General features: G+C 40.3%; 1 protein-coding gene across 1 annotated transcript in view; it reads left to right on the top strand.

The window, feature by feature from the left end:
• Positions 1–21,308, top strand: part of TENM1 (teneurin transmembrane protein 1) — a 572,994-nt gene that overhangs the window by 314,789 nt on the left and 236,897 nt on the right. The window contains exon 4 of the mRNA XM_070759727.1: positions 7,328–7,565. Within this exon, the coding sequence (XP_070615828.1) occupies positions 7,328–7,565 (238 nt within the window). The remainder of the gene's footprint in view (positions 1–7,327; positions 7,566–21,308) is intronic.

The following is a 21,308-nucleotide window of genomic DNA, read 5'->3' on the forward strand; positions in this document are numbered from 1 at the left end:
GTGCAGACTTAGTAAATAGTTTGACAATGTTGAGGAAATTATTTGTTTAGCAGAGTGATGACGTTTGGGGGAAAACTGTTCTTGTGTCTAGTTGTCTTAGTGTGCAGTGCTCTGTAGTGACGTTTTGAGGGTAGGAGTTGAAACAGTTTATGTCCAGGATGTGAGGGATCAGTAAATATTTCCACCACCCGCTTTTTGACACGTGCAATATATAGGTCCTCAATGGAAGGCAGGTTGGCAGCAATTATTTTTTCTGCAGAGGGAAGAGGAAGAAAAAGAAATATATTATATTCTAATTTTATTGGCCTGTTGTCATTGGACACACAAGGAATTTGTCTTTGGTGCACATGCTCTCAGTATACATAAAATAAAAGATATGTTCGTCAAGAATCGTGGCGTACAACCCTTAATGATAGCCCGTGTACAAATAAGCAATCTAATCATATTAAGAACCAGTCAATATAAATTGTAAGGATGCAAGCAACAAAGTTACAGTCATACAGTCATTTGTGGGAGGAGATGGGTGATGGGAACAATGAGAAGATTAATAGTAGTGCAGACTTAGTAACTAGTTTGACAGTGTTGAGGGAATTATTGGTTTAGCAGAGTAATGGCATTCAGGAAAAAACTCTTCCAGTGTCTAGTTGTTATGGTGTGCAGTACTTATAGCGTTGTTTTGAGGGTAGGAATTGAAACAATTTATGTCCAGGATGCGAGGGGTCTGTAAATATTTTCATGGCCCTCTTCTTGACTCGTGCAGTATACAGGGCCTTAATGAAGGCAGGTTGGTAGCAATTGTTTTTTTCTGCAGTTCTAATTATCCTCCGAAGTCTGTGTCGGTTTTGTTGGGTTGCAGAACCAAACCAAACAGTTATAGAGGTGCAGATGACAGACTCAAAGATTCCTCTGTAGAACTGTATGGGAGGGCTTTGCTTGCTTCACTAATCTTAACCCTCTTTTTAAAAAAATCCTCCATATTGGTCTGGTATTTTCTCCCCGATCCTCCCCCCAGTTTTTTACCTTTTGTTTCCTTTTTATGTTTTACTAGCATCATGTTTATGAATACTATTATTTCTAATGTTTTTTTTCCTAATCTTTTATTCATGTATATTAATATGATTATATTTTTACATACCTACATTATATACTAGACAAAACAAATCAATAAAAATAAAATAAATCCTTCCTTTCCAGGTGCAGTTCCCCTTCCCTCCAATACCATCCTTACACTGTTGTTGTTGCTTTTGCATATTGCTGTTTAATATGGAAATGAGGGCTGAAAATATGGAACTCTCTTTAGAAGAAGTAAGGAAGAGGAGGAGGAAGAAAGGGGGAATAAGGAGAAGGAAGGAGAAGGGGAAAGAAGAAGAATGGGAGGGAGAAGAGGAAGAAGAAGGGTGGAAAAGAGGAAGGAGAAGAAGGAGGAGGGACAGAAAAAAAGGAGAGAGAAGGACAAGGAGGAAGAGAGAGAAGGAGAAGGAGGGAGAAGGAGGAGAAGGAAGAGGAGGAGGAGGAGCAGAGAGAAGGAGAAATCCTACTCTTAGTAAACCAGATTAATTCATATTTTCTGAGTGTGGCTGAATCCAAAACCCAGCTCATATTTTCAATTTCGATGAATTGATTTGAATCCACTTGAGCTGTCAAATTGATTTGATTGAAAGAGTTATTAAAAAGCATAAGTTGGCATATGGAAAAGTCTACTGGAACTTCTAATCCATTCCACAGCCCTCCCTTTGCAATGATCTCATAAAACCAGCTGATAGTTCTGGGATTCAATCTGGAGAGGTAATTAGATTGCATCACTTTCCTATTGAAGCTTTGCACATGCCTCATAGTTTGAATGAGGGGGTGGAAAAAAGTTCCAACCCAAAGCAGATCTTTAAAGGGAACAAATGAGCATGTCTCGGGGATCCCTGCATGTTAAATACAAAATGTCTAAGGTTCATCACTTTTTAAATGCATTACTTTAAATGTGCAATTTCAGCAGCAAACAATATAGTGTTACAATGCTGTCAAGAAATGATGGAACAATTTGATTAGTTTCTCCTTTTTTTGGGGGGGGGCGAAGAAGTTACAGTAATTTGTAATTTATTCAAATGTGCTATGGAAATGTTTCCATTTTAGCTTTAGCCAAGCTTACAAACATATTTGCAGTCAACTTTTTTGCAAGGCTTATTTATTGACAATATGACTCTTTTTCACAATGTATATTAATATATATTTGGAGGTGGGCATGTTGTGTTAGAGAGCCACTGTGTCACCTGCATATTCAACTGCATATGCTGTTGAATATGCAGGTGAAACTCGAAAAAATTAGAATACAGTGCAAAAGTTCATTTATTTCAGTATTGCAAGTTAAAAGGTGAAACGTAATATGTGAGAGAGACTCATTGCATGCAAGGCAAGATAATTCAAGCTGTGATTTGTCATAATTGTGATGATTATGGGACATAGCTCATGAAGACCCCAAATCCCCCATCTCAGAAAATTAGAATATTACTGTTGTGGTTCCGTCTGAGGCCCCTCCGGGAACGGCTGACCTTCTGTCGGTTTCCAGCTCAGAGGGAGAGGCTGAGGAACAGGAGGTGCAGACAGATGAGGAGGAATCCCAGGCTGAAGAAGAGGGAGGACAGCCAGAGTCCCACCAGGGGGAGCTCTCCTCAGCAAGCAGCCTGGATTCCTTAGAGGAAAGTGCACAAGCCATAATTGATCTGCGACAACGAAGAGCTAATCAGAGACGGAGTCAATTGGCTAAATACTTTCAGCATTAAAGTGGCAGCAGCTGGGTTTGGGTGTGGTGCTCTTGGGAAAGGCTAAAAGGCAGACCCACCCTTCCTGGCTTGTGGAGTTTTATCTTGGAGAGTCGTGGGACCTGACTGTGAACTTTGGCGTCTTGGAATCCTGGTTTGTGCCTTTGACTATTGAAACCTTGGGGGGGGGGGGTGCCAGCAAGAAGCTTGCTGTATTGTCTGGACATCAGGACCCTGCTGTACCGTATTATATCCTGTCTGTTGGGAAGAACAGGTTTTCCTCTGTGCTTATTTTTTCCAGTTATAAAATACTTTTGGCTTTTACCAGAGTGTCTGGCTGTTTTTTCCAGTTGGTGTTGAGGTCTGGGGGAACCCAGACAGAACAATTACAAGCGATCAATAAAACATAGATTGCACAACATTGGACATCTCAAAAGTATAAGCATGCATATGTACTCAGAACTTGGTTTGGGCTCCTTCTGCAGCAATTAATGTTTCAATGCAGAGTGGCATGGAAGCTTTCAGCCCGTGGCACTGCTGAGTTATTATTGTTAGTACAAGCTACATGGTTGTTAGGGTTTGTCATTGTAAACTACCTATTGTAGTCTCTTGTACTATCACTTTAAATATTTTGGGCTGGTTCGCCATAAGAGGGCGCCAGTACTCCTTCCCTCAATGATGCTTTATCGCTCATTCGCTTTTGCTTTGCCTTGAGGGGGGAGTGTACTTGCTTAGTGCTTGTGTTTGCTTACTGCTTGTTGTGGATTGTTTCTATTTTGTATATATGTAAATAGTACTTATTAAGCAAAGTCTGTGTCTTTTTCTTTGGCTTTACCACACATCCACATTCTGTTAAAATTCTCTGCTCAGTGTATGCCAAAGGTCTCATAGCCTAGCTATACCGAGACATACCAACAATTATGGAAGACCAGGATGCTTTAATAGCGGCCTTCAGCTCTTCTGCATTGTTTGGTCTCGTGTCTCTCATCTTTCTCTTGGCAATGCCCCATAGATTCTCTATGGGGTTCAGGTCAGGCGAGTTTGCTGATCAATCAAGCACAGTAATCCTACAGTCATTGAACCAGGTTTTGGTACTTTTGGCAGTGTAGGCAGGTGCCAGGTCCTGCTGGAAAATTGAAGTCAGCATCCCCATAAAGCTCAGCTATGGAAGGAAGCATGAAGTGCTCCAAAATCTCTGGGCAGATAGCTGCATCGACCCTGGACTTAATGTAGCACAATGGACCAACACCAGCAGATGACATGGCTCCCCAAATCAACACAGAATGTGGAAACTTCATACTTGCTGTGTGTGCCTCTCCATTCTTCCTTACCCCTTGCATCCTGGACACAAACTGTTTCAACTCCTACCCTCAAAACATTGCTACAGAGCACTGCACACCAAGACAACTAGACACAAGAACAGTTTTTCCCCGAACGCCATCCCTCTACTAAACAAATAATTCCCTCAACACTGTCAGACTTTTTACTAAATCTGCACTTCTATTCTACTAGTTTTTCTCATCATTCCTATAACCCTTTTCCTCCCACTTAGGACTGTAACTTGTTGCTTGTATCCTAAGATTTTTATTAATATTGATTGTTTCTTCATTGCTTATTTGACCCCTATGACAATCATTAAGTGTTGTACCACATGATTCTTGACAAATGTATCTTTTTCTTTTATGTACACTGAGAGCATCTGCACCAAGACAAATTCCTTGTGTGTCCAATCACACTTGGCCAATAAAAAATTCTATTCTATTCTATTCCTCCATACTCTGGGTCCTTGGTTTCCAAATGAGATACAAAAGTTTCCACAGTCTGTGTTGATAGCGGTAGAAAACTGGATATGTTCCCCCCAAAACTTCAGGGACTAGTCACCTGTGCAGGCAGAATAGAATAAATATTGGTCAAGAGTGATTGGAAACACAAGGAATTTATATTTGGTGCATATGCTCTCAGTGTACATAAAAGAAAAGGTCAATTTGTCAAGAATCATGAGGTACAGCACTTAATGATTGTCATAGAGTACAAATGAGCAATCAGGAAACAATCAATATGGATATAAATTGTAAGGATACACAGAGTGGGCCTTCTCCGGGTCCCGTCAACTAAACAATGTCGGTTGGCGGGCCCCAGGGGAAGAGCCTTCTCTGTGGCGGTCCCGACTCTCTGGAACCAACTCCCCCCAGAGATTAGAATTGCCCCTACTCTCCTTGCCTTTCGTAAGCTCCTTAAAACCCACCTTTGTCATCAGGCATGGGGGAACTGAGACATCTCCCCCGGGCTTATACAATTTATGCATGGTATGTTTGTATGTATGTTTGTTTAGTAAATGGGTTTTTTTTAAATCAAACCGGGGTTTTTTAAATATCTTAAATTATATTTGGATTTGTTATAAATTGTTTTATTCTGTTGTGAGCCGCCCCGAGTCTGCGGAGAGGGGCAGCATACAAATCTAAATAATAAATAAATAAATAAATAAATACAAGCAACAAGTTACAGCTATACAATCGTAAGTGGGAGGAGATGGGTGATAGGAATGATGAGAAGACTAATAGTAGTAGTAATGCAGTCTTAATGAATAGTTTGACAATGGTGAGGGAATTATTTGTTTAGCAGAGCGATGGCATTCAGGGAAAAACTGTTCTTGGGTCTAGTTTCTTGGTGTGCAGTGCTCTACAGCATTGTTTTGAGGGTAGAAGCTGAAACAATTTATATCCAGAACCTCACATTCTTGTGAGGGGTTCTTGTCATGACCTATTTCTTCAGGCTTTTATCATTCAGAATGTATATTCATAAGACTCAGTAAAATGAGGAAGATTGGGCACTCGTGTCTAGTGCTGGCAAATTCTTTCTGCCTCTTATCTTAGTTTTCATGTTTGTGTCTTAAAAAGAGAGCTCTAATTTTTTTTCTTTCCTGATAGCTGTGGAGAGAATCCTGTTAATGCTTCCAGTTAATCTAATCTACCAGGTTCCGATTATACTGCTTATTATTATGCATTAATATTAATAGCTTCTCAAAGAACATCTTCCAAGTTAATTTAGCATGAAAAAGATTTCCGTCTCTGATACCCACTTTCTCTTTTTCCCATTCTCTTGGTCACTAATTCTTTTTCTCTCTCCTTCTCCCTCGTTCTCATTTCCAGAGAAAGAAAGAGACTACACATCCGTAAAACTGTTCATTCATTCAATAATGCATTATTTCCTTAAAAAAGTTTCTTGGGCTGAAGAAAAGTGTTTGCTAGAGCTAAATAGTTTCCTCTGTTCTATCTTAATTTTAAGGATGCCAAGTTTGCAACATGAATATTTTTTTCACAACTTGATTTCCCCCTAAATTCAGTCTTGGTGAAAGGAAGTGTTGGGTTGACTGAGTTGCAGTACATCTGCTGATCTAATAAAGCATGGTGGCTCAGTGGCTTAATGATTCTGGAGTCTCAGCTGCAGAAGTTCAAGTTCTGGCATTAGTCAAGTGTTGCAGTATAGCATAATGCTAGAATAGGATTATGTCATAATTATATATATATCTGGACCTCTAGCATAAAAATGCTCTGCTTCTATTATAAGCCACGATAGGACAGCACTAACTTACCTAGTCTGTATTCCTGGTAATTACTGGTGAAGGGAAACAAAAGGGCTCAATAAACATCTCACTAATAAACAAAGTTTACATCACTCCGGACAGGACGTTATACGATCAAAGGGGAGATTTACATTGCCTGAAGCATACACAGGACGAGAGGGTGATTAAGGAAGATTAGTTGTGGTAAGGCAGAAGGCTTCAGAGAAATTAGGTGTGAGAAACATCTGCTCTGAGGAAGTGTTTCTAGGAAATTGTTTTGTGATATCTGTGGGAAAGGAAGGACTCAAAAATGTCATGTTTGAAGTTATGTTATTGGATGTTTGTGTATCACTTGAAATGTACGTGTAATTATCCCCATTTCCTTATGTTCCCAAATAAAAAGAGGTACATGGCTCTATACCGTGTCACTTCACCCAGAGAGAGAATGTGTCCAAGTCTTCTTTCTAGGATTCGCGTTCGTGAAGTCAAGGTACTGACTAATGAACCCAAACAAATCAGAACCCTGAGACTTGAATCCAATTCAAAGGTCTTCTTTATTGAGTACATCACATTGGCATACATTAAAGGAAAACCAACTCTAAATAATTCCTACATTTTCAGTACAGTGTTCCCTCGATTTTCGTGGGTTCAAACTTCACAAATAGCCTACACCACAGTTTTTCAAAAAATATTAATTAAAAAATTTTTCACGGTTTTTTTTTTCTATACCATGGTTTTTCCTGCCCGATGATGTCATACGTCATCGCCAAACTAATATTTTTTGCAAATAAATAACAAAAAAAATGTTAAGAAATAATTATGTTTATAAATATCAGGATCACTAAGTGTCTTATTCAATGGTGAGTACCAGTAATAATGGTGAGTAAATGGTTGTTAAGGGAATGGGAAATGGTAATTTAGGGGGGTTTAAAGTATTAAGGGATGGCTTGTGATACTGTCCATAGTCAATAATAATTTGGCCTCTTTGTTTTGCTTGCTTTCTCCCTGAATGCAGAAATGCCAGGAAGCCCACGCAACCAGTTTACCTTCAGACCACTGCCACCTCCACCACCACCTCCTCACGCCTGCACCTGCAGCCGGAAGCCTCCTTCAGCAGCCAATTCCCTCCAAGCCAGATCGTTGACCACCCGCAGCCAGCCAAATCCAGCCGCCCCATCATCCCCGAATACCCAGGACTCTGTGCATCTTCATAACAGTTGGGTTCTGAACAGCAACATACCACTGGAAACCAGGTAAAGCAGAGTTTACATAATGACTATGGCTCTATGGATTCACTTAATGGCCGCTGTGTACATGATCATAAAATTTGGCTACCATTTTACAATGGTCAGAAATTACGACCATGATGGACAGAATCCATTATGGCCATAAGTCGAGGATTACTTATAATTCTCCTATGTACTATAAAGAGTATACTGTAAGCTTCTGTTTTCCTTTTAAGCATTTTACCAATCTCTAGACGTGATGTTTTGTTAAACCGGTGTTAAAAGAGATCAGTCGGATATCCTGAATCTGCATTTACTTAAAAGCCACTACAATAAACATTTGTGGAAGGGTTTTTATACCTTCAAAATGAGTTGAAAGCTAATTGCAACTTGTACATTACAGAAACGGTGCAGCTGTAAAAGTAACATATGGATAAGCTTTCTCTGAAGTGTTCAGCAATCCTGGCTTCAGAGGAATTATCCCAACACTGCTTAAAATAGCAAAAAAAATATCTGTCTCTTGGGTTTTGGAAAAGTAGATATAGTAACAAACAATGCACTAGAGCAGGGGATTTCCAACCTTGGCAACTTTAAGATTTGTGGACTTCAACTCCCAGAATAATAGAGTTGTTTTTGTTTTTGTTGTTGTTGTTATTTCAGTACAACACAGCAAACGAGATCACTATGCTGGATTTCGTATTTCATCACCAGTCGGGCGCTTCCCAAGCACCTAGGACTGTGTGATGTAGCAGCAAATTATGTTTGCCGATTCCAGTAAAGTGGCCTTTTGCAATTGACAGATGGAGATTTTGTCAATTCCGATGGTTTTCAAATGGCCGCTGAGATCCTTTGGTACTGCGCCCAGCGTGCCAAGTACCATTGGGACCACTTTCACTGGCTTATGCCAGAGTCGTTGCAGCTGGATTTTTAGATCTTCGTATTTCACTAATTTCTCTAGCTGCTTCTCAATTCTGCTGTCTCCTGGGATTGCGATGTCGATGATCCATACTTTCTTTTTCTCCACGATCACAATGTCTGGTGTGTTATGCTTCAGAATTCGGTCAGTCTGAAGTCGGAAGTCCCACAGTAGTTTTGCTTGCTCATTTTCGACCACTTTTTCAGGCTTATGATCCCACCAGTTCTTTGCCACTGGTAAATGGTAGTTCCGGCACAAGTTCCAGTGGATCATCTGTGCCACAGCATCGTGTCTATGCTTGTAGTCAGTCTGTGCTATCTTTTTGCAGCAGCTGAGTATGTGATCGATTGTTTAATCTGTTTCTTTACAGAGTCTGCACTTTGGATCGTCTGTTGATTTTTCAATTCTGGCTTTGACAGCATTTGTTCTAATGGCCTGTTGTTGTTGTTGTTGTTGTTGTTATTATTATTATTATTATTATTATTATTCATTATTATTATTCATCATCATTATTATTATTATTATTATTATTATTATTATTATTAGTTTGAGGGCCTCCTAGCACTTATGCAGCACTTCACAATGCTTTACAGCTATCTCAAAGTGGTTTACAAAGTCAGCATACTGGGTCCTCATTTCGAGGTCCACAACTTCAAAAGGATGGAAGGCTGAGTCAGCCTTGAGCCAGTCAGAATCAAACTCCTGGCAATTGGCAGAATTAGCCTATACATCATAGCTTTCTAACCATGACAAATCTCATATAGCAACAGCAATAGCATTTAGACTTATATACTACTTCATAGTGCTTTAAAGCCCTCTCTAAGCAATTTACAGAGTCAGCCTCTTGCCCCCAACAATCTGGTCCTCATTTTAGGATGGAAGGATGGAATGCTGAGTTGATCCTAATCTATGTATCTTTCACTGTCAGTCTCAGTATAATAATCTTCCCTAATCTGTTTTTCACTGTCAACCTCAGTGTACCAGTCGTCCCTAATCTATTCATTTTCACTATCATTCCCAATATAATAATCTTCCCTAATCTACTCAATTAAAGTCCTAGATAATTCCCAAAATGTTAATCATTATTGCTATTTACTATTCCCAAATTAATCCTCCGTTAATCATCATACCTTTTTTAATATCCATTTTGGCTTTTCCCCTGCTTCTCTTTTCCATTATAATTCCCATTAAGATAATCATATAGTTAAATCAGTCCATAAATTCAAATTTATCTCTATAAGTCTATTTAAAAACCTTATACTAGATAGATAAATATTCTTTATTACAGTCATTAATCAACCAATATTTAGTATGGCAATAAAACATTTATAATCCCAAACCACTAATTTGGAGAAATCAACTATCCAATGCATATTTTAAACTTTTCTGAGATATACGTTGCCTTATCTTTGCCTACATAACCATAATATCCATTTTTCATATGTTTAGTGAAGAGGGGATTCCTCCCGATTCAGACCATTTCACCAGAACTGTTAATGACCCGCTAATGGTGATGTAATTTTGGCATCACAGATCCAGTTCTGTCTGTGCCAGTCTGTGCTCACTGCCATCTTTTTTCTGAATTTTTGGCCAATTTTCCTGTATTCGGATGGCTTCTCTTCATTCCGTGCTTTGAAAAAAGCTCTCCCACCCACCCATCCACCTGGTTTATTACTGACCTTTATTCCTTTGCCCGAAGCTGTGTTTTGAGCATAATCCACCTTCTGAGCATGTGCGGAAGTGAAATCAACTGATTGAAATGTTGACATAACTCCATTTCATTCATTCATTCATTCATTCATTCATTCATTCATTCATTTATTAAATTTTTATGCCACCCTTTTCCTTAGACTCAGGGCAGCTTACAACATGTTAGCAATAGCACTTTTTAACAGAGCCAGCACAATCCAGGTCCTCATTTTACCCACCTTGGAAGGATGGAAGGCTGAGTCAACCTTGAGTTGGTGATGAGATTTGAACTGCTCACCTATAGATCTAACAGTCAGCTCCAGTGGCCTGCAGTACAGCACTCTACCTGCTGCGCCACCCCAGCTCTCTCATTTACAAAAGCACACAAATAACAAGCCACATAATGTCTGAATGCAAAAAGTTGTGGTTTATTGCAGCTATAGTAGCAGGGGGAGCCAGCTCACAGAGCTTAGGACAATTGGTGGGCAGTTACCATCTTATCAATAATGAAGAATATTTCTTTTTTTAATATGTGCTTTGGAAAACAGCTTGACCCCTTCCCTCTGTTGTAACCCCTCAAATATTGGAACAGTGGTGTTATGTCTCCGCTGGTCTTTCTCTTCACCAGACTCTCCATGCCCAGTTCCTGCAATCTCTCTTCGTATGTTTTAACCTCTAGTCCCCTTATCTAGTTGCTCTCTTCTGCATTTCCTATAGAGTTTCAATATCTTTTTATAGCGTAGTGACCAAAACTGGAAGCAGTACTATAGGTGTGGTCTAGCTAAGGCTTTATAGAGTGGTATTAGTACCTCCCTATTCCTAGATTGTATCCCTATTAATGTACAAGGGATAGATTATATTAATTAATGCAATTTAGGACAGCATTGTCTTTTTTGACTGCTGCTGCAGATTGCTGGTTCATATTTAATTGGTTGTCCAGCAAGAGTCCAAGATCCCTATAATAGTTGCTGTTATTGAGTGTGGTTTCACCCAGTTTTATTTATTTTATTTATTTTAATTTATTTATTTTGTCCAATACACAATAATACACAATGATGGTTATAGTGGATATACTCTAAGTAAAATATATCAAGGAAAGAATAGAGGATAAAATATAGGAATAAAATATATCAAGGAAAGAATAGAGGAGAAAATATAGGGATAAAATATATCAAGGAAAAAATAGAGGAGAAAATATAGGAATAAAATATATCAATGAGAAAATAGAAAAAATAATAGGGATAGAAGAGATGAGATATGAGATATGGAAGAGACAATAGGACAGGGGACGAGAGGCACACTAGTGTGCTTATGCATTCCCCTTATTGACCTCTATATGTATGTCTTTGGTTTTTCTTACCTAGGTGCAGGATTTTACTTTTCTCTGCATTGAATTTCATTATAAAGAAATTTGAAGATTTCTGCTGTATAGTTTCTCCTTAAGCAGAATGCTTAAAGGGTGTGTGTTGGGGAGGGAGGAAATGTGTTTGTTTGTTTGTTTGTTTGTTTGTTTGTTTGTTTGTTTGTTTGTTTGTTCTATTTGAGCATAAGCAAAGTCTCTCTTTTTTTTCTTCTAAAAATGATTTAATGGGACTCACCATAACAATTGATCTGAAGACATGAAAGGGAAGAGGGGTTGGTCAGGATCCTTACACCGTCAGACACATGGAATGGCAGCTGTTTTGCTGTTTTAAATCTCTGTTGTGTAATATGCTGAAATCTATCTAATAGCTATAAGCTGGGTATTTTTGTATGTTTTTTTTAGGGTCTGCTTGGATGATTTGTAATCTCAAAGAAGATTTAAAGGCATTTATTTCTGTCCCCCTCTAATACAGAGGAGAGATAATTCAGAAGCTACATGTTATGCACTCCTAGGGAACCAAATCCGATTCTTGAAACTGATTGGTTACCATTAGCTTAGATATATTAAAATATTAAATATTTATTTTTTTAGAATGAAATCAGGTCAGGGCTGCTTTTCTTCCAACTGTTTTCATTTGTTTTTATAATCGCTTTAATATGTTCATATTCCACCCTATGGTTCTGAAGATATTCAGCAATGGCTCATGATATCCATCATTATTGGTAAGCGTTTTCACATGGTTTTATCGGGATGTATTACAGGTTTTTTTTTAAAAAAAATCACATGTCTAAATAATTCCTAGACTCAATGGGTTATACTCTAAAACAGGGTGGATATGATTTAAATCAAATCAATTTAAATAGAATAGAATAGAATAGAATTTTATTGGCCAAGTGTGATTGGACACACAAGGAATTTGTCTTGGTGCATATGCTCTCAGCGTACATAAAATAAAATATACATTTGTCAAGAATCATATCGTACGACACTTAATGATTGTCATAGGGGTCAAATAAGCAATGAAGAAGCAATATTAATAAAAAATTTAGGATATAGGCAACAAGTTACAGTCATACAGTCAACATGGGAGGAAATGGGTGATAGGAATGATGAGAAAAACTAGTAGAATAGAAGTGCAGATTTAGTAGAAAGTCTGACAGTGTTGAGGGAATTATTTGTTTAGTAGAGTGATGGCGTTCGGAAAAAAACTGTTCTTGTGTCTAGTTGTCTTGGTGTGCAGTGCTCTGTAGCGACGTTTTGAGGGTAGGAGTTGAAACAATTTGTGTCCAGGATGTAAGGGGTCAGTCAATATTTTCCCCACCCTCTTTTTGACTCATGCAGTATAAAGGTCCTCAATGGAAGGCAGGTTGGCAGCAATTGCTTTTTCTGCAGTTCTGATTGTCCTCTGAAGTCTGTGTCGGTCCTGTTGGGTTGCAGCACCAAACCAGACAGTTATAGAGGTGCAGATGACAGACTCAATGATTCCTCTGTACAACTGTATCAGCAGCTCCTTGGGCAGTTTTAGCTTCCTGAGCTGGCACAGAAAGAACATTCTTTGTTGTGCTAGTAAAAAGGCTTGATTTAAATCATAATTTTTAAAGAGAAACTGTTGTCTCCATCCCACAGTGGGTCCTCCTCTGACCCACTATTGATTCACCAACAGTCCCAATGTTGCAAAATATACAGCCTCATGCTACATAAAACTAAGTTCCATTTCATGCTCAATAAACTAAATCATTAATGTATCTTAAACATAAAACTATATTTAGATAGATTTTTACTCCAAAAACATTCTATTAAAATAAATTTGATAAAATAAAAAAAATATGATATAAGTTTTAAAACACCCAATTTTTTTTTTTAAATCAACAATTTTTATCCACCCTGCTCTCTAATAGATTCAAGGAAGTAGCAGAAAAATAAGATAGGTAAAATATAGGTAGGATAGGATAGGTAAGAGAAAAAAGTTACATCCGCTATATATTAATCATTTTTATTTGGGTAGGAAAATATTGAATGTAGGACAGACTCTATGATGCTTGGTCACTTCCAACTTTATAAATCTATGATTTTTTAACCACCGGAGTGAATGTGTAGGTTTATAATCTGTAAAGATTCTCAATCATCCAGGTGATGATTGTCCCAAAGGTGCTTTTTTCAGGAGGCAATCAGACTTTCTGGTTTTTTTTTCTTTGAAGACATTTCACTTCTCATCCAAGAAGTTTCTTCAGTTCTGACAGGAAGGATTGATATTCCTTGCAGTCAGGTGGTGATTTGCATCCTTTTAGAGGGTTGTTGAAGCACTGGGAGGTTTATCAGTGTCCTCAGGGTCACCTGGATGGTACTCCTGGTTCCTGAAGTCTGCAATTTTTCCTCTGAAAATCTATTCCTACTCCCATACTGTTGGTAAGTCTCGGTGCAGCTAGGCTACCAACCTTCGACATACGCTGAGCAGAGATTAAGGAAGAGTGTGGATGTGTGATACAGCCAATAATGACACAGACTTAGTGTTCTGCCGGGCTCTCTGGTAGGAGCCTCCCGAAAATTCAAGGGTACAAATTGCAGATACACACACGTTTGAAAATTCAAAATAATGTTCTTTATCACAAAATTCAAAATAAACTAAGCACTCTTTTTGTATTGCAAAGAGCACTCATTCCAAAACAACCGGGTAGTCTGTACAATTTCCCTTAAGCAGTCATTAAGTACTTAGCTAGCAGCTGTGAAGAAACCTCACACTCCTTCTTCCTCCAACGAAGTGAGACACACACACACACACACACACACACGTTGCTCTGCTGTGGTTTCAAAGGCGTGAAAAATCAACAAAGTCCAGAAAACAGCAACACACGATTCCTGAAGAACTGCGATCAGATACTCTTTCACAACGGCCAAACTCACACCCTGCTATTTATAGCGGCAGCCCTGATTACTGGAGCCCCACCCAACCACAGGTGGCCTCATTTTCTCTTGTAATAATCCTTCAATTGTTGTCTCCTATGCATCACTCTATGCATGCGGGGATGTGTCATTAATTCTTGTTCAGAATCCAAGGATGATACAGATGATTGATCTCCTCCTGGGCTGTCTGCCAAACTCCCCTGTTCCCTGTCATTCACGCTTCCTTGGTCAGAGGAGGCTTCATTGGCAGATTCCATCTCCCCCACATCCACCTGCATATTCCTTGGGGCAGGAGCTAGGCCATAGCTAACCACAACAACTTAGTATGCTGAATAAGTACTATTTACATATATACATAAAGCAGAAATAACCAACAAACCGCACATAGCAAGCAATAAGCAAAATACAATCCCCCCTCAAGGTAAAGGCAAAAGGTGAATGAGCAATCCAGCATCATCGACAGGAGAAAGTACTGGCGCCCTCTAATGGCTAGCCAGCCAAAGTCCTTAAAGTGATATTACAACTGTAAAAATAAAAGCTATGATAGGCAGTTTAACAGACATGACAATCCCAAATAACAGTATGTACCATGTACTAACACACACCATTCAAAATGTGTTCATTCCAAATTGTGTAGCTAAAAGTCTGTAGAGATTCTCAGTCATCCAGGTCATGGTTGTCCCAAAGGTGATTTTTCAGAAGGCAGCTGGACTTTCTTGGGGGGTTTTTTGGTTTTTTGGAAGACGTTTCACTTCTCATGAAAGGAGCTTCTTCAGCTCTGACAGGACAGTGAGGAAGAGAAGAATTAATATTCCTTGCAGACGGTCGGTCATTTGCATCCTCTTAGTGGGTCATTAAGATCACCTAGAGGTTTATCTGTGCCTCAGGGTCACCCGAGTGGTGCAGATGTTTCCTGTAGTCTGCAATTTTTTCCTCTGGAAATCCATTCCTCCTCCCACACCATTCCAAGGGGGTTCATCCCAAATTGTGTAGCTAAATGTCTACAGAGATTCTCAGTCATCCAGGTCATGGTTGTCCCAAAGGTGCTTGTTTAGGAGGCAACTGGATTTTCTTGTTATTTTCTCTGAAAATGTTTTGCTTCTTATCCAAGAAAGCTGCTTCAGCCTCTAACAAATAGAAGGATTTATAATTTTTGCAGACAGATTGATATTGTTGTTTTTTAAAACCCCTAGAAGGCATCCACACCCACTTCTGCTTTAGTCCGGTGGTTTTTCATTTATTTATTTTTGTCAACCTTAAGATGTGTGAACTTTAACTCCCAGAACTCCTTAGGCAGAATGTTTTAAAAGATGCGGGAACTCATTTAGACTGCTAGTTAAAACACCAGACTAGAAAACAGGACCCTGTGAGTTCAAGTCCCACCTTAGCTGTTCTGTCGAGCTCTCTGGTAGAATCCTCCCAAAAATTCACAGATACAAATTTCAGACACACACACTTTTGAAAATTCAAACTAATGTTCTTTATATTCAAATAAACTAAGCACTCTATTTGTATAGCAAAGAGCACTCGTCTCCAAACAAACTGGTAATTTGTACAAGTCCCTTATCAGTCCTGTGATGCTTAGCTTGCAGCTGTGAGGCAATTCACAGTCCTTCTTCTTTCACAAAGTGAAACACACTTTGCTCTGGTTTAGTTTCAAAGCGGGGAAAAATCAGCACACAAAAGGTCAAAGTCAGTAAAGCAGTCACGAAACACAACGATCAGATAATCCTCCACAATGGCCAAACCCACAGGCTGCTATTTATAGCAGCCTCACTAATTGCCACAGCCCCATCCAACCACAGGTGGCCTCATTTTCTTTGATAATAATCTCTCAGTTGTTGCTGCCTAGGCATCGCTCTCCACATGCGTGGCTGTATCATTAACTCTTGTTCCAAATCCAAGGAGGAGAGAGATAATTGATCTCCTTCTGAGCTGTCTGCCACACTCTCATCCTCCCTGTCACTCATGTCTTCTTAGTCAGAGGAGCCTTCATCATCAGATTCCACCGGGAGCAAAACAGGCCTGCGGCATGTGGATGTCTCCCCCACATCCACAGTCCTTGGGGCAGGAGCTGGGCCAGAGCTAACCACAACATTAGCTATGAAAGCAAGCTGGGCCAGTCACACTCTCTCAGCCCCAGCCACCTTACAGGGTTGTTGTTTTGGGGAAAAGAGGAGAAGGAAGAAATATGAGTTATGTTTGCTGGCTTGAGTTATTTGTAAAAATATTAAAGGCAGGATGCAAATTAAATAAGGCCTGTACTTCAGTTCCCTGATTAGTCCAGAATTTGGAAATCTGGGGGCTGATGTCCAGATATCTTAAAGTTGCCAAGTTAGGACAAACACTAGTCTAGAACTGTGTTTCCACAGAAAACCCAAAACGGTCTATTTATAGAAGTAAAGATTTGGATGGTGCCATTTCCATTCATTGTATAAAATCCTGGGAATGGATGCTTGGTTTAGCATTAGTGATGAAGCTAGATCCTTCATTGCTTCAAAGATAACTGGCTAGCTTTAAGGGATGGAGCATAAAAGGCACGACGCTTAACATTCTCTTTCACATCTTTGCTGCCCATCATTTAACATTAGTAGCCTGCAGTAATTGTTTCTCTTTGCTTAATCGTAACACTGGCTTCACTGGTTCCAACTCAGGGGTGGGGGGGATTGGGGGGGAGCTGAGCATTAAAAAGGAATTTGGAAGATGGAAGCGAGATCTTCTTATAGAGGTATAAGAAAAAGGAAACTTGAAATCCTTGGTTTGTTTCAGGATGCAGGGAAGCTTTATCTCATGGAAGATGGTTTTGAAGATAAGGGATATAAAGCCTTTTACAAGCTTTGAAATAGACAGGAAACCAATGCAGGGATTTAAAGAGGGGCACCAGGTGGTCAGGATAACAAAAGAAGGAAATCGTAGCATTGGATAATCCTTAATAGCAAAGGTTTTAAAAAAAAAGATGCAAGGGAAATGAAAATAAAATGTATTAGCAGAGCAGATTTAAAACTGTAACATCATAGCACATAAATACGGGCAGGCAGCATTAATGAACAAATAAATGGAGAGCTTTTCTGTCCTTTGAACATTTGGGATAATAAAATGTGTTTAAACTGATACCTAAAGGGCGATAGAAGCTAGCCCATCTCTCTCTCCAGGTAGAAAAGCATAAACAAGGCTCAGCGAAGAGAAAAAGCTCTAATTCAGCCATTATCCACCCTAACTTTGAAGAAAATTAACGTCCTGGAGCAAAGTCTTACCTAACTGCTTCCAATCCTATTGATGATACCAGGAACATCTCATTCTTAAAAACAATGTCACGCCTGTTTTAAGACGATAATGATTGTGACAAAGAGCAAGGATAATGTTTTGGATTTTTTTAAAATCTGTGTCAGACAATAATGGATAAAGAGAAAGCTCAATTTTGCACATTCTTGTTGCCATCTTATCCAAGTAGTCCTCAACTTACAACTGCAATTGAGCCCCAAATTTCTGTTAAGTGAGACATTGGTTAAGTGAGTTTTACTCCATTTTGTAACGTTTCTCGCCACAGTTGTTAAGTGAGTCGCTGTAGTTGATAAATTAGTAATCTGGTTGTTAAGTGAATTGTGCTCCTCCCATTGACTTTGGCTTGCAACAGGGGGATCACGTGACCCCAGGACATAAGTATGAACCCGTATCCAAGCTTCTGAAATTTGATCAGAATTTAAAAAGTAAAGAGGGGAAAAAATGAAATAAAATAAAGAGGAAAGTATGTATAAAAAGAAAGAAAGGAGAATGAGAAATGTACCACTAAAAAAATAGGGGGGGGGGAACAAAGCAAACCAAACAAAGAAGAGAGAAGAGGAAGAAAAAGAAATATATTATATTCTAATTTTATTGGCCTATTGTCATTGGACACACAAGGAATTTGTCTTTGGTGCACATGCTCTCAGTATACATAAAAGAAAAGATATGTTCGTCAAGAATCGCGACGTACAACCCTTAATGATAGCCCGTATACAAATAAGCAATCTTATTTGTATACTGGCTGTCAATATAAATTGTAAGGATGCAAACAACAAAGTTACAGTCATACAGTCATTTGTGGGAGGAGATGGGTGATGGGAACAATGAGAAGATTAATAGTAGCGCAGACTTAGTAAATAATTTGACAGTGTTCAGGGAATTATTGGTTTAGCAGAGTAATGGCATTCAGGAAAAAAACTCTTCCTGTGTCTAGTTGTCATGGTGTGCAGTACTTATAGCGTTGTTTTGAGGGTAGGAATTGAAACAATTTATGTCCAGGTTGCAAGGGGTCTGTCAATATTTTCATGGCCCTCTTCTTGACTCGTGGAATATCGCGAGGGTTCCATTCCAAGACCCCTCGCGATAATCAATTTTTCATGATATAGCGGTGCGGAAGTAAAAACACCATCTGCGCATGCGCACCCTTTTTTTCCATGGCTGCGCATGCACAGATGGTGGAGCCGGGGAGCGACGAAAGTTCGGAAGCCGACAGGTTGCTTTCAATGTCGGCTGCCCCCGCCCCCCCAGCACCCGCTCGCCCGCCGTTCACCGCTCGCCCGCCTGCCCGGCCGGCCGCTCACTCACTCGCCGCTCTCCCGTTCGCTCGGCCGGCCGCTGCCCGGCTGGAGAGGTGGATTCACCGCCCCCACCAGCCCGATCTCTCTCCGGTGGCTGGGGAGATGGATTCGCCGCCCCCACCAACCCGATCTCTCTCCGGTGGCTGGGGAGGTGGATTCGCCGCCCCCACCAGCCCAATCTCCCTCCGGTGGCTGCCGCCCCCACCAACCCGATCTGCGGAGGTGGATTCGCTGCTCCTCGCCGCCTTCGCCTCGCTTCGCCTCAGCTGCTGCCCGCTGCCTTCATCTTCTCCCCAAACTCCTCCTTCCCTGCCAAAGCAGTCACCGCAGTCGAGCGCGTGAGTGATGCAGGGCAGCCCAATGCCGCCGGGAGGGGAATCCAAGCTGGTGGCTGGGGACGCGGATCCACTGCCCTCACAGCCCGATCTCCCTCTGTGTGGGGGGGGGGCGACGAACCGACGATCGGGGGCTGTCCGTCCCTGTTGGGTGGTGCAGGGCAGGCACAGGGAGGGAGGGAGAGAAAGGAAAGAGAGAGAAAGGGAGGGAGAGAAAATTGAATGAAGAAGGGAGAGAAAGAAAGAGTAAGAGGTAGAAAGGATAGAGAAAAAGGAAGAGAAAGGGAGAGAGAAGTGACTCTTGGTGATGACGTATGACCTCATCAGATGGGGAAAACTGTGGAGTATTTTTTAATTATTATTTTTTTAAAAATCGTGATATAGCGTTTCGCGAAGATTGAGATCGCGAAAATCGAGGGATCACTGTATACAGGTCCTTAACGAAGGCAAGTTGGTAGCAATTGTTTTTTTCTGCAGTTCTAATTATCCTCTGAAGGTTGTGTCTGTCTTGTTGGGTTGCAGAACCAAACCAAAGAGTTAATAGAAGTGCAGATGACAGACTCAATAATTCCTCTGTAGAAGGGTATCAGCAGCTGTATGCCAGCTGTATGTGAGGTGCTGAACTAGGAATTGGACAGTCTGTGTTGTGTTCCTGCCCTTGGTAATGGAAGCAAACTGGATGGCTTTGGGTCAGTGTAAAGCAGAAGGCAGCAATAAACCACCTGCAAAAAATTTTTGTATTTTACTGAAAGAGTGGTAGATCCTTGGAACAAACTTCCAGCAGACGTGGTTGGTAAATCCACAGTAACTGAATTTAAACATGCCTGGGACAAACATATATCCATTGTAAGATAAAATACAGGAAACAGTATAAGGGCAGACTAGATGGACCATAAGTTCTTTGTCTGCCGTCAGTCTTCTATGTTTCTATGTACCGTAACTTGTCTTTATAGTTGGGACTAACTCAAAGCCATGCACACACATACCCATTGACTTACTACATTAAAAAACCCATCAAAATCCTCACCCATCATATTCCATAAGAGTCCTAATTCACTAGAGAAGTAGCTCAAGGTAAGTGCAATAATTATATACAAGTATATAATTTATGCTTGACTGGAAATTATGTGTTAATCTTCTCCAAAATCCATTGCTGCACCAGACTGATGGCCAGGATTGAGTGTATAAAATGAAACATAAAGTGATTTATTTCCTAGGGAAAATAAAACAACTTTGACAGTTGCAACTAGAAACTTTGAAGGTAATTATCAGGCAGATGCGACACTTCTCTTAATGAGTCATTACTTTCCTATTTTGAAATAAAAATGATGGCACTGCTTAATTTTGCAGTGCTTTTGGCTCTATATGTGTTATTTTGACATGCTTCTCGTACGTGGCATTTTCTGCCTTAATTAAACAATAGCTCTAACCTCACTTGGGGCACATCACCTTTTTAAAAGGCATGCTGAGACTTAGAAGCTCCATCTGACAATTCTGGTATTGAGATTTTCATGGTGCCCTGTTGGAAGAAGGAGACTGAAAATAGCTCAGAAATCTCTGCTATAAAGCGGAACCATTAAACCTGATCATTACCCAATCAAACTCTTTTTTTTCAGCCTTCCCTCTGACTAGAGCAAGTTGTCATTTGAGTGGTTCATTCTATTTATCTGTTTGTCTGTCTTCTCTCTCCCTCCCTCCCTCCCTCCCTCCCTCCATCCCTCCCTCCATCCCTCCATCCATCTGTTGTGATTCAGCCTGAGGCTGCTCAGGGACCAGCTGTGTCTCTGCTGGCTCCATGCCCGGAGGAGGATGACAGCGCAGAGGAGGGGGCTGAACAGTCGGACGGGGGAGAGGAAAATCAGGAATGGGATGAAGGAGAACAGCATGAGAGCCCCGGGGTGGGGGCTCTCCCCAGCCAGTAGCTTGGAGTCATTAGGTGATGATGCACAAGCTGTCATTGACATGAGACAGCGACGTTCAGAGCAA

This window comes from Erythrolamprus reginae, chromosome 8 (genome assembly GCF_031021105.1).
Source record: "Erythrolamprus reginae isolate rEryReg1 chromosome 8, rEryReg1.hap1, whole genome shotgun sequence".
Taxonomy (NCBI): Eukaryota; Metazoa; Chordata; class Lepidosauria; order Squamata; family Dipsadidae; genus Erythrolamprus; species Erythrolamprus reginae.